This window comes from Spermophilus citellus, assembly GCF_964194105.1.
Source record: "Spermophilus citellus genome assembly, chromosome: 13".
NCBI lineage: Eukaryota > Metazoa > Chordata > Mammalia > Rodentia > Sciuridae > Spermophilus > Spermophilus citellus.
Genome location: NC_138193.1, coordinates 56,027,289 through 56,041,467, shown reverse-complemented (window position 1 = coordinate 56,041,467; position 14,179 = coordinate 56,027,289). Strand labels below are relative to the sequence as shown.

General features: G+C 49.1%; 1 protein-coding gene across 23 annotated transcripts in view; it reads left to right on the top strand.

Moving 5' to 3' along the window:
* The window catches only part of DYSF (dysferlin), a 210,604-nt gene that overhangs the window by 143,026 nt on the left and 53,399 nt on the right, over positions 1-14,179 (top strand). For 14 of the 23 annotated variants that reach the window (XR_014018501.1, XM_081264293.1, XM_081264302.1 and 11 more), the window contains 5 exons: positions 1,562-1,663; positions 1,779-1,940; positions 2,983-3,148; positions 3,520-3,596; positions 9,451-9,513. Coding sequence is in view for 22 of the 23 variants with exons in the window: in XM_081264293.1 (XP_081120419.1) it covers positions 1,562-1,663; positions 1,779-1,940; positions 2,983-3,148; positions 3,520-3,596; positions 9,451-9,513 (570 nt within the window). In the remaining variant the exon portion in view is untranslated. The remainder of the gene's footprint in view (positions 1-1,561; positions 1,664-1,778; positions 1,941-2,982; positions 3,149-3,519; positions 3,597-9,450; positions 9,514-14,179) is intronic. The other 9 variants (XM_081264289.1, XM_081264285.1, XM_081264296.1 and 6 more) reach the window with 1 other exon arrangement.

The following is a 14,179-nucleotide window of genomic DNA, read 5'->3' as shown; positions in this document are numbered from 1 at the left end:
TTGGCCCCACAGTGAGCCGGGCATCAGCCAGGAGAGGCCACCATCAGGCCATGAGTGAGCCTTGAAGTACAGCCTTCCTTTAGAGAGGCCACCCCGGTTCACAGCCACCTGTAGCTGGTGGCCTTGGAGTGCCACCGTGGACATCACACAAGGGGTGGCCCGAGCAGCCAGGCTACTGCAGTAGCCCAGCAGGCGGAAACAGGGTGTGCAGCCCTGGACATCAGCCCTCTTCCGCCAGTCAGAATGTGGGTGGGGGAGGAAACTGAGGCGTCCCTGCTTATAATGCCAGCATTGCTGTGGCATTTTAATGCTTCTGGTGGCCCTGCGGTCCTTAAGTCATCCTGGGAAGAGCAACACCGGTACTGATGGTAAAAACAATGGTACTGACAATTGTAGTAATAATCACAGTCACAACGATTTATTAAGCACCTTCTGTGTGCCAGGTACTCTTGACATTTATTGTCTCGTTTAATTCTCAGAGCAACTTCACAAGAATATTGTTATGCCCGATCTTTAGGAGGATCCTGAGTCACTGAGGTTGGGTGATTTGCCCAAGGTCAAATGGTTAGGCAACGGCAGAGCTGGAACTGGAGTCCAGGTCTGTCTGATTCTAGAACAGAGCTTATTACTACTGCTACAGGCCAGAGAAGCTTGGAAAATGACTCTAATGATTCCATGGTTGATTAAATGAGATTACAGGAAGCCAGCTCTGTAAAATGTTCAGCACAGCCCTTTTAATTCTAGTCAACCTTTCCTGAATGTTATGGCCTCCATGTATGGATGGGCAGGTTGTACACTGTACAAGGGCAACTGGGTCTAAGGGGGTGCAATTTCTAACACAAACATCATAAATTTATATTTTTTTATAAAAATTTTCCAGTAGGTGGCAGTAAAGTGTCTTGTCCTAATAAACAGTTTTCTGATATGAAGCAGATTGTCTTGAGAAAGGGATATCTTACTCTAATGGTCACAAAGGTGTCACCAGGTAGTCCTAGTGAGAGTTCATGTGTTCCAGACATAATGAATATGTGTCTCCTTTTCTCTTTTATCGATTGCTCTGCTCTTCTGGTATACAGTGTTCTGTCCTCATGGGGGACAGGCGTGAGAGATCAGGTTTGGGGCTGGAAGGTGTCTGGGTATGGATGTGGGTTTGCGGGATGGTAGCCCAGTTGGGTCTGAGCCAAGGGGCAGGAGAAGCAGGATAGAGGGAGGCACGTGGATGTTCTGGGTTGAAGCAAGCCCCATGTGCATCGTGCGTGTTGGGGACAGGGAGACCCCGAGCTGCTCTTGGTCACCAGAGCCTGCAATATGGGAGGAGGTGAAGCTTGCTATTCACTTGAAATGCCGTGACCTGAATCTGGGGGATGGCATTTGGTGATCCTGGAAAGGATGGTGCCTTGCAGAGGCTGACAGCTCCCCCACTTCTGCCTGCCTGTCCCTACGTCTGGGTCTGGGTCTCTGTTCTGTGTCTCCCCAAACACATCATTTTTTTCTTCCTTTCTTACATCTTTGGCTTGGTCTTCTCCACCTTTGTCTCCTGTCCACTTGCTGACCCCTGCAGTCCGAGGACACAGACTTGCCCTACCCGCCACCCCAGAGGGAGGCCAACATCTACGTGGTTCCCCAGAACATCAAACCACTTCTCCAGCGCACGGCCATTGAGGTGAGCCTGGCCCGGGGTGGGGGCGGGGCTGGGGGCAGCCTGGCCCTTTGCCTTCCTGGCCCCAGTCTTCCCTAGGGCCTGGGCCTTCCCAGCCATCCTCTCTGTCTGTCCCTAGATCCTGGCATGGGGTCTGCGGAACATGAAGAGCTACCAGCTGGCCAGTGTCTCCTCCCCCAGCCTCGTGGTGGAGTGCGGGGGCCAGGCGGTGCAGTCCTGTGTCATCAGGAACCTCCGGAAGAACCCCAATTTTGATGTTTGCACCCTCTTCATGGAAGTGGTGAGCCCCCACTCTGTCCCCTCCCAGAGTCCTGGGGGCTAGAGTGTCCTCGTGGCCTCAGGCAGTCGAGGGGTGGAGCTTTGGCTCCCTGCGGGATCCCTAGGGGCTCAGGTCATCTCTCTGCCTCACTTTCCTCTGAAAATGAGGAAAACGCTCCTTCTCTCCTCACTAGAAGATCTTGTCCTTAGAGCAGACAAATGGGGCTGGCCTCCTCCCTCACACCCAATCCTGGATTAGCAGAAGCTTCTAGGAGCGGCTGGTTTTCCTTCCAGGGCAGGTGACGGTCTCTGGAGCTCCCCTCAGGGACCTGCCAGGGCTCTGACCCCCCCAGTGCCTCCTCCCAACTGCCCTGACCCTGACCCTGGCCTGGCCTGGGCCCGTGAGAGGTGCTTGCTCCTCGGGCCTCCGTCCCCCAGCCCTCTCCAGCTCCCTGTGCTGCCTGGGCCTAGTGGCCGACAGCGTGAGGCAAGTCTGAGGAGAGGAAAATGGTCTGCGAGATGAAAGCGCTATAGGAATTCCAGGCCCAGTGGCTGTCAACAGGAGCCTCCTCTCGGCTGAGCCAAAGCCGCCACTGAAGGGGAGCATATAAATTATTTCAAGTTGTGTTCAAAGTGCTTTAGGGGTGGGGGAGAAGGATCTGGGTCTGCAAGCCAACTCTAGAGTATCCACTTGGGGGGGGACTGTCTGCAAGAAATGTGGAGTCCTGGGCCAATTCCCCTCTCCCTCTCCCCGCCAACGTGCATTCAGGGAGGGTAAGTAGCCTTGCTGAGCTGCAGGCTGAGCTGGGTGTATTTGGAAGGTAAAGCTATCCGGGGAAGCCAGCCTCCACATAAGCATTCGAGAGCAAGGTGTGTGGCTTCTGCTTCCTTGGCCAGCTCCTGGGTTTCTGGCATCCGCCATATTGGATTTCGGGCTATTGGGGATTGCCTGTGGTCCTTTCCAGTTCCTCGGGCCTGCTTGTGAAGGGCCCTCCCTTCTTTCCCTGAGACTCCCCAGAAATGGGCTCAGGCTGGTATCAGAGCTCTCCGTCTCCTCCACCTAGATGCTGCCCAGGGAGGAACTCTACTGTCCCCCCATCGTGGTGAAGGTCATTGATAACCGCCAGTTTGGTCGCCGGCCTGTGGTGGGCCAGTGCACCATCCGTTCCCTGGAGAGCTTCCTGTGTGACCCCTACTCACCAGAGAGTCCGTCCCCACAGGGCGGCCCAGGTAGGGGGCAGGATTGTTGCCTGGAGGGGCCAGGGCAGAGGGGCAGGGCAGGCAGCACCTCCCAGCTGAGAGGCATCCTGAAGCTTGTCTCTTTGGGGACGTGGGTGAGAAGTGGCTTCGGGTCAGCTAGGCCAAAGGTGGGAACGTCCTGGAGCTGAGGAGGGATGGGTCCAAATGGAGGTCAGTCGAGGGAGGAGATGTTGGGGGATAATGGCGGGGGTGGGAATGCGAGGAGAGTTAAGAGAGAGAACTGGGAGACAGGGCAAAGAGGAGTGGGGAGAACTGAGAGGTGAGGAAGTGGAGAGACCGAGGGGTCTTGTCCGAGCTCCCCGCCGAGTCCCTCACCAGCCTGGACACGGTTCTACCTGCAGATGATGTGAGCTTACTCAGTCCTGGAGAAGATGTGCTCATTGACATCGATGACAAGGAACCCCTCATCCCCATCCAGGTAGGATGGGCGCAGGGCCCCATGGGGGAGAGGCCAACTCCCTTCCCCAGCGGCTGGCCTGGATTTCCCCTCCCCTCCACTCCTCTTCCCCATCTCTTCTTGCTCCTGCTCTCCGTGCTTTATTGTCACACGGCCATTAGAGAATGTCTCCCTCTGCACGCTGGTGGCTGGTCACTGCATGGTGGAGGGACCTAGATGTGGGCTTTCAGTCTTTGAAGGGGAGGGAGTTGTGGTCTTCAGGGAAAGACTCAATTCGTTTTCCTGGAAGCTGGCGCCTAATACCTTTGGGGCCATGTTGAGGGTTTGCCCCTGGAGATCACTCAGTAAATCAGAGTGGAGAGACATGAAGGAGAAGGAAGGTAGGGACGGAGGGCTGGGCGGTCTTGGGTACTCTAGCCCCATCACCCTCCCCTGGACAGACCTCTTCTTGGGAGGAGGATTCTTCCATGGGCTGGTATTTGGTGGCACCTTCGAGGTACCTCCAAGCTAGTGATGCATCTTAACTTGTTCCCCTCCACCAGGGACAGGAAGGAAGAGGGGCAGGAGAGGGACATCATTTTAAGGGTCTTCAACTCTGAGGAAGTCAGAGCGATCCTTTGCTGTATTCAGCTACCTAGGGCCTGCTGGTGACTTAGACGCAATGCTAAATGACACAGCCCAAGGTCTGTGACATCTTTAACCTGAGAGGGAGGGCACTCTCTGTACCTTGGGTTTAGAGGGGCTCTGGATCCTTCAGAGCTGAGGCCACCCAGTCTTTTCCTGCAACTGGGGGCAGAGGCCATGAACTTGCTGACTGTCACATTGTCATCCTCTTCTCTGGGCTCCACATGATGCTGGCCACATATTGCATGACATCTCTGACACCCTCGGGCTCCCAGAGCTTCCAGGCTGCCTGAATCTTCCAGCCCGTGTAGATAGCCCTGTGTCCTCAGGCCCCCAGACTGCAGATGTGCTCAGGGTGGGGTGGCGCTTCAGAGAGGCCTGTGTCCTTTAAACTGTCAAATATTAGCTTGGAGAGCAAGAGAACCAACTTGGGTGTGGGTGGGGCTGAGGATCCTCAGGTCACATCTACAGGGCTTCCCTGGGTCATTTAGGGCTGTTTACCCCTTTCTCATTCGTTCATCTTTCTGCCACTTCCAGGGGAACATCTCTGGGGTCAGTTAAGGTCTTGCTCTGTAGTTTCCTAGTGCTAAGAGGACATCAGAGGCCCCAAGCTCTCTGTCTCCCCAGCCTCCAGGGCTCCTCAGGGCCCTGAGCTGCCAATCTTTCTGCTCAGGTAACCTTGGCCTCTGCCGTCTTGCTCAACTCCTGGTTGGTCTTTAAGATTCAACTCTCTTGAGGAGTCTTCCCTGGCTCCTCCCCTTTGCCTGGAAGATCTCAGTTACTGAACTTGCCCTAGATCCTCTAAAGGTCAGCATCTTCCTTGAACTAAGTTCAGGACAGTGACTGGGGTACCTTCCTCTCTATATCCTCAGTGCCCAACATGGGGCCTGCCTTAGAGGAGGTCTTCAGTGAAAGTCTGTATGGATGGGTGAATGGACAGATGGAAGGATGGATGGATGGGTGGCCTGTCCTGTGTCTGTATGAGTCTCAGGAGGACCCTCTCCTGGCTGGGGAAACCCAGATGGACATTTCAGATGGCTCAATAGGAAGGTTAGCTAAATTTTCTGCTCATGCCTTTTGGTCTGGTTGGGTGTTTAGGGCTGAATTAGGCAGAGAATTTGCCCCAAACTCTGGAAGGCCTGATCCTGGCTCCTGTTTCCTGCCCTGCTCAGTGGGCTGCCCAGCGGATCTCTGTTCTATGAGTGTGGCCCTCAAAATGTCTGCAGATTTGAATGAGAAGGGATTATTTTGGGTCCTGTTGGCTACAAGTACAGCCAGAAGCAGACAGTAAGGAGGCTAGTCTGGACGTCCTCCCAGCGTGGACACAAGGGAACCGGGGCTGGGGTCTGAGCCAGAGCCAGGCCCAGGCTCTTTGTGGAGAGCACATGGCCATTCTGGCTAGAGCTGCTGGCCAGGCAGAATGGTGAGGAGCTGGAGCAGAGAGCTGGCTCCTGGCTGGAGGTGCACCATGGTGTGTGTGTGTGGGGGGGCATGGCCTGAGAGGTGAGTGGGGAGAAGGAGGAGGGCAAACCAGCTTGCTCCCAGGGAATAGACTGGATGACCTCCCCGTGCCAACCCCCAGCTGGACAGAGACTTACTGAACAAACTGATGGAGACAGCCCTGGCCCTCTTTTCAAGGAGCAGTGAGACCAGCCCTGGTCTCCAGGGAGCACTGACCCTCCAGGGAAGCCCCCAGTCTGGTGTCTGATTTTATATTGTGTTTTCCTCTGAGATCTATTGATCTGACTTGGCGGATCCAAGAAATCTTTCACCCTCCATCTCTCATACACAGCCCCTGGCACTAGGGGGTTCCTCTCCAGGGCTGACCAGGGAGGCAGTGGGCTCCAGTTGTAATAGTTTACCAGGTAGTTTTGGCTGGGACCCCCGCCCCTTCTTCCTATGCAGATAGAATGGAGCGCCCTGGCCTAGAGGAACTGGCGGAACAAGGATTCTGGCAGAATTTAGGTTTCGCCTGGCTCCTGTTTGGCCAGCCGGTGTGATTCTCATGATTGACGTTCCAGCCCTGCCCCCATGGCTTCCCAGCGGCTCCCTGTAGTGGCGCTGGCCTCGGGCTCCTTTCCAGCTGGCCCTGTTCTCTCAGATCCTTCCTTTTCTTTCCTTGCTCATACCTTTCTATTCAGAAAGTCTCACCATCATCTGCGGAGGTGCTGGGATGAGCCCACTGCCCAGGTAGAGACTGTCACCTGAGATTCTTGATGCTGGCGCACAGAGAAGTCCTCTGCTTCTCAGAAGCGTCTTGGTTGGTGTCAGGAGTCGTCAGTTCTGGAGATGACAAAGTGGGTGGATGAGGCAGATCTGCCTCCTGGGGCTCGGGGCCGGCACCCATCTCTGGGGCCGGGGAGACCCTGTGAGGGTGGGTGCCTGGCGTCTCTGAACTGTTCTCTGCAGAAGTGGGCTGGGGTGGGGGTGGGGTTCCTGCAGATCAGCTCCACAGCTCCATAGGCTGTCCTCTGTGTAGGTGTCAGATGGGTCCCTGAGTGTGTGGTGTGTGTGTGTGTGGTATGGCGTGCGAGTGTGCAAGGGAGATGGGGAAGATGGGAACAAGAGAGTGGACAAGCTCTGAGGGTGTTGGCCAGAGGTGTGTGTCTAGGCTTGTTGGTGGCCTTTACTGGTGAGTGTGAGGCAGGCCTAGGTAGATCCCCACAGAAGGAGAGCTCACTTGATTCCACCCAGGTCTCCACTTTAAAAAAAAGATTCATTTTTATCTGATCATAAATATGACACATGTTCATTTGATATAACTGGGAAAATACAGGAAAATAATGAGCAGGTAGGCATTGCCTCCAACTAAGTAAACTGCTGTCCACCCACATTTCATTCTCCATCCTTTTCTCCTTCTATCCCTGATTCTGACTCCATTGCTACTCAAAAAAAAAAAAAGAAACCAAAACAAACAAACAAACAACTAGGGCCTTTGTTTATGAATCTGTTTTTCTAGTTAAACCAGTTCTGGGTGTTATGATTATAAAGATGGAAAGAAAAACAGTAAGCAGACGCTCAGGGCTTGCTGCCCCAGCTAAGGCCCAGCAAGGGTCTCAAAGCTCAAAGCAGACATTGTGGCCTGCACCCCCAATGTTGCCCCCTCTCCGGGCATGGAGAAGCCTGCAGAGCCCACTTGGCATGTTTGGGTGACTCTCGTCTAGCATTCTCAGGGACCGGTGTGGGTGGGGTCCCCTCTTTAGGTCTCTAGAGGAGAATTTCTGGAGTGGGGATAGAGAGAGAACACTTGGGGATTGGATCCTGGAGAGACGGGAGGTGTCTAGCGGACCTCCACTGAGTGATGTCACAGGGACGAGGTGCTTTAGCAACTAGGATACCCAACATCAGGGACTCTTCTGGACCTGGGGTCAGCCTGGGCTTGAATAATCAGGGATGCCCTCCAGGAGGTTGCAGGAGGGAGGCCTCAGAGGAGGCTGGGTGGGGTTAGAAAAGGGGAGAGAGGGCTTGCCTGGGAGGCAGGAATCTGGGCAGAGGTTTGCAAGTGGGACTGTGTGCGTGCGGGTGCGCACGTGCATGGATATATGTGTGTGTGGCGAGGTGGAATGTGTTTGTGTTTATGTGGTGAGGTGTGTGTGTGTGTTTGTGTGTGTGTGTGTGTGTGTGTGTGTGTGGTGGGCGTGGGCTTAGCGAGGAGGCAGGCCTGGCAGGCCAGAGTGGAGGAAACACCAGAAGGTGGCATTGACCTGCTCCCCACGCCCGCGGGCTAAGGTGCAGGGATTGGCCTGCTCCCAGGCCCTCAGGCCCCCAGGCTCCCAGGCTTGGGGTAATTTTGAGCTTGCTGCTCCACTTATAGTCTCTGGGACACCATGAAGGTGGAAACACACTCCCAGAACTGGAGCAGCAAATTATGCCCGCATCCCAAAGGGGAACGTGTAATTTCTGAAGCTGGACTCCATCTTTGGGCACTATGTTTAGTGTGTTCTTTTTCTCCCACTTGCTCGGGTGAACTGCCAGTTTCCCTCTCACCTTTCTAAAAAAGGACTGTAGTAAAAATAACAATAGGGCTTCTGTGGGCTTCAGGAGGAGAATGGGAGGGGCTGGGCCCTGTCTCTGCCCAGCTGGGGGGTTGCACGGGGAGGTCATCCAGTTTATTCCAGGGGCCGCGCATGCCCCACTACACATGGCCACTGGGCCTGGCTGGGTGCCCTTGGGCCATTGTGCCCTCCTGCCCAGGCTTCTGGCTCTGATGTCCCTGCAGTGATGCTCCCTTTAAAGAGCAGGGTGGCCTCTACGAGTCCCCTGATCTCCTCCAGGTGCCAGCAGGGCTGCATCCTCCATGTCCTTCTCTGGCTGTTCCTGACCTGCTGAGGAAGGGAGGAAGGGCCTGGGGGGTTGACCTCCTATGGACTCTTCCCAGAGCCCTCTGCGTGGGGCTCAAAAGAGGAGAGAGTCCAGCCTGGCAGTTCTGGGTCCTGCTGACCCCCCTACCTCCTGCCTTGCCTCCTTTGTCCTGCCCTCGGGGCTGCCTTCTGGGACCATCTGCTTCGTTCTCCTTCTCCCTTTGCCGTTGCTACCTTCTCTGCTGAGACTGCCTCTCCTTGACTTGTCTGCTGCTCTTCTACCTAGACCCCTGTCACCTCCCTCTGCTCTCAGAACAGATCTCCTGCCTGAGGTCCCCAATCCCAGGGATAAGTACACCATGAGTACCGAGTCACAGTACTGAAGACAGCAAGCAAGGGTCCAATGCAGAAAGTGAGTGGCATAGGGTGGAAGACTCTTAAGGTTTCCCTGGTACAAGTTTTGGGGAGCCATGTGATGCCCTGGTTCTTGAGGCAAGAAGGCTGAGAAACCTGCAGTTGCTCGGGAACCCTGCCCAGCAAGATGGGAGAAAGCCCCTCTCTGATGGGGAGCAGGAGCGCCCCTCAGGTAGGCAGACTTTGGAAGGTCAGGGAAGGCACGTGAAAGGGCTGCCAGGGGCAGCATCCAGTGCCTCTCTAGAGCCGAGTGTGCGGGCCCTTCCTCTCCCTCCTGCTGGAGGTGGGCTTGGTGCCGTTCTCAGAAGGGATCCTAATTCAGAGGTGGCAGGGTACTTGCATGAGGTCACACAGGTGGTGGCCACAGGGCCAGGCTTCTCCGACTCGGAGCACACGTCTTTCCCACAACTGTTGTGGCTCCTTGGAGGAGGAGCAGTGGGTGCTGGACAGAGGAAGAAGATGACTCCCGTGGGCCATCCAGCCTTCCCCGAATGAATCCTCTGATCCCGCCACTAACCAGCCTGTTTAATTTGTAGCTTTCGGATGGTCTGTCAAGCTGGGCCGCCACTAACATGGTGTCCTCTCCTTCCCGCCCTCATGTATGTATTACTTACCTATTTGTGGGCTCTCTGATTTCCCCTGGGGGGCTAAGGGGTGGGAGCTAGGAGGGGAACCGAGGAGGGAAGAAAGAAGAGAGAGTCACCAGCCTCGATCCATGAAATAGAAGAGGCTGGGAGCAAGCTATGGGGTAGGGTCTCAGCAGTGATGTCCCCATGTTATTCCGGGTGCCTCCTGAGATTCCTTTCAATCCTGTTAACCTGCGTGGGGGCTGGGGTTGGGTGGGGCTGCCTGGCCACTGGAAGCACTGGAATTCTCTGGATTGGACTCTGACTTCTGGGACACAGGACACAAAAAGTCAGTGTGTGCAAAGCAGGCTGACTTTCTCTGTCCCTCCCCAGTGCATGGAGGGTGTGCCTGACTGAAGGGCCCCAGGGTCCTGGCAGGTTCTGAGAGGTCTGCTTGGGCCACTGGTCAGCTTTCTGCCTGCCTCAGCTTATTCCCTAGTGTCCTCCTTCTGGGTGTGGATCCATGGGGAAGGTGACTTTGGTTTGGAGGCTGCAGTGTGTAGACATCAAGTCCCATGGTCCAAAGAGCAGTGAGTTCAATTCCATTCCTGTGTGAATGGAGGGCTGCTGAATTCAGGGTCCTATGGAATTCTAGAGGAAGTGCTTTCTATTTGTACTTTTCTCTGGTTTGTCTTTTGTAGAAGTCATGGAAAACACAAAAAAGGCAGAGAGTTAAAACCACCTGTATTCCTACCAGTTAAAGGGAAGGACTTTTAAGATTTTGATGTGCCTACGTTTTTAGATGTTTTTTATGTACCCGTGTCTACTTTTATTATTATTTTTAAATTGAATTTGTATTGTACATTTTTTTTGTATTGGGGAATTGAACCAGGGGTGTTTAACTCCTGAGCCATATCCCCAGCCCTTTTTTAATTTTTTTTTAAATTCAAGACGGTTCTTGCTAAGTTGTGTAGGGCCTTGCTAAATTGCTGAGGTTGGATTTGGATTTGAGATCCTCCTGTCTCAGCCTCCAGAGTCACTGGGATCGTAGGCATGTGCCACAGAACTTGGTACTACTTTTTAAAAATCTGCATTTCAAAACTTAAAAGTATAATGAGAATGCTTTTCCATTTTTTTATATTCTTTAAAAATATGGCTGCATGTGCTGTGGATATCCATAAAGTATTAACTACCCCTTATCATTAAATGTCTAATTTGTTAATTCTCACTATTGTCCCTTTTATGTACCTCCCAGGAGTTGTTTTAGTTTACTCTCTGTAGGTCTAGCCATTTCTTGTTAAAATGTATTACTAGGCATTTTCTAGCCTTTCTTGTTATTCTCAATGGAATATCTTTTATTCCCCTTAAGGATTTTTGACTAATAGCTGGGTTCCGTGGTGCATGCCTGTAATCCCAGTGGCGGTCCGGGTGGTGGGGGGGAGGGCTGAGGCAGGAGAATTACAAATTCAAAGACAACCTCAGTACCATAGTGAGGCCCAAAGAACTTAGCAAGACTCTATCTCAAATTAAAATATAAAAAACGGTCTGGGGAATTGTACAATACAAATTCAATTAAAAAAATAAAAGTAGACACAGGTACATAAAAAACATCTAAAAACATAGGCACATCAAAATCTTCTCTTCAACTGGTAGGAATACAAGTGGTTTTAACTCTCTGCATTTTTGTGTTTTCCATGACTTCTACTAAACTGTCTGTGGCTTAGTGGTTAAGCACCTCTGGGTTCAATCCCTGGTACTCCCCAACCCCCTAAAAGAGATTTTGACTACTAGAATATAGAAAATAATATTTTTGTGTATTACTTTGAAATTGACTCTTCAGTAATTCTGACAGTTGTTAGTTGATTTTTGGGGTTTTCCAGGTGGGTAAGATTGTTTTCTTCAAATAGTAATAAGTAGCTCTTTCTAGTAGCTAATATTTTGTACATTTTTCCAGAATAACATTTGATCATAGCTAGCTAGTGAATAAAGCTATTTAGTCATTGATTAACAAAAATGCTTCTTTCATTTTCCATACCTTATGATAATTGATTAGTGTTTTCAGATATTCTGGATCTTGTTCAGGTCATGTCCTTTATTGTTATTTTGTTGATAGATTAAATAGATATAGAGGTTGAATTTTATCAGGTGTCATTTGGCATTTATCAAGGTGATTTTCCTGTTACTATGATGTATAATTTTCTAATATAATTACTTTATTCCTGGGGTAAACCAAATTGGTCCATTTGGTTATGGTATTACAGTTTGCTGAAACTGAAGCCCTCTGATCCAATGCAGTCAAACAGGTAGTTGGTTGGCTGATTGAAAAAGTTGGTTTGATAGGGACTCATTAAAAATCATAGCTCATGCCATAAACATTTCAGCTTTACCCCATATCCATGCATCTTCATTTGCTAATCATTTGATGTGTGCTGAGCCCTTTTCTTTGAATTTGGATGTCCTGGACTGAGGACCACGTTATCCTTTTGTTATAAACCACATCTGAATTTTGGCTTTGTATTTATTACAGTTTGAGGAGAACTCAATGATCCTAGCAAAAAAGTCTGAGAGCAGTGCTTTGTTTTTTAAACATTTAAGATCCCCGATCTTTTGTGTTCTCACTGGTGTTTAATTTTTAAAAAGTCAAGAGAATTACATTAACATTTTACACATTGTTGTAATCTTTATCTAATTACCACATTGAACAACTGGCATAAACAGATTTGGAAACCAATGCAGTTGGCTGTTGGTAAACATACAGCTCACCTTCTGGGAGTTGCTGGAACATTCTAGAATAGCCACAGGCATTCCCCTGGCTCTGTATCTTAGATTGTTGGCAGACAATGACTAGTGTTTGTTCATGGTGAAGGGATAGTTTGGAAGCAGGCATCTACTACACATACTACACATTACCTATTACTTATTTAGGATTTTTGCATCTCTGTGAATCAGTATTGCTTTTGGCTTGTCTTTACTAGACTTTGATATCAGGGTTATACCAATCCCACAAAATATTTTTCAGTTGCATTTCTTCTTTCCATGCTCTCTAACTGTCTCTAGGGTGTGGGAACTATTGTTTCTCAGGAGTTTTCCACAATATGCTTGAACCTCTCTTTGTGAATTTGACTTATATGAATTGGAAATGGTGTTATATTATCTTTTAAAAAGTTACTTTATGTACAAAATGTATAATAATATGAATCAACCTAAATTTAAAAAAATGATTAACAATTCTATAAATTCAAAGGTGGTGGCCAAGTGAATTTTATTTATGGTTTAGCTGATAAATAGGATACCTGTCATCTTTTCAGAAAACAGTATGTAGAATATGAGTTTTGAATTATACAAGTTTACCAAGAATGGGTATTTTGTGTAACTGCATAAGACAATTGCTCTCCACTTGTGAAACTGGGCCTGACCTCTTTTGGGAGGGAATTCTCTGATCAATTTCTATGCCTTCAGTGAATTTGGTAGCTTAGACATCCCTGCATTGCCTGTTACCTTGGGCTGGGTTTATGCATGCTCCTACAATTAAAGACAATGCTTTTGTATCTGTCCTGTTTTTGTCTGCAGCACTAATTTTGTATATTTGTATTATTTATTTTTCTTTATTTGGCTTAATAGCATTTCATCTATTTTATAGTTGTTTTTCACCCAAACAACCAGCTCTGTGACAATTCTGCAAATGTGAAGTTAGGTTGTTTAATTTCTCTGCTCAAGTCATATATTTTGGATAATCTAAATTATCATTTCATATTTTTCTTTCTCCTTTAAGAAAAACCTTTGAAAGGAGATATTTGTCTACATTTTCTTTTTTTAAAATTTGTTTCAGTTTTAGATGGACACATTTATTTATTTTTGTGTGGTGCTGAGGATTGAACCCAATGCCTCACACATGCTACCACTGAGCTACAATCCTAGCTCCTATTTGTCTACATTTTCTTCTAAAAAATTTGAATGTTTTGCTTTTCATACTATTATATGTGTGTGCATGCATGCGTGTGTGCAAACTGTAAGGTAGAGATTAGTTTTTTATTTTTTCCAAAATATAACCAGTGACCTCTATGATAATGACATCATCATGGAATGACCCATCCTTTTACATTAGTCTATAATAACAGCTGTGCCGTATATAAGGTTTTTATATAAATATGGGTTTATTTGTGGGCCCCCTATTCTGTTCCACTGGTCCATCTCTTTTTTTTTTTTTTTTCTGTATTCTTAGACCACTGAGTGTATGTGTTTTAACCATAGCTTTCTAATGAGTCTTGATATCTGGTACAGGAAGTACCCTGCCCTGTTGACTTTCAGGAGTGTCATTGCTATTCTAGTCCTTTGCTTTTCTACCCCAGTTTTAGAATCAGCTCATCGACTTCATAGGAAAAAAACAAGTGTGTGGATCTGTGACTGAGATACAGTGAACGTCTGGATTAAACAGGGGAGAATAGACAGTTTTATAATACCGTCTATTAAACCATCAACATGATATGTTTTTCCATTTATTTAGGTCTTCTTTAATGTCTTTTAGTAAATTTTTATAATTTCATTTAAAAAATTTGGTACAACTTTTATTATACTTAGATATACTATTTTATGCATTATTGTTCTTTAAAGGTACATTTTCTAATTGATTTTTACACATATATAAATGAAATTGATTCTCATATACTGTTCTTATATCCAGAAACTTCGCTAAACTTTC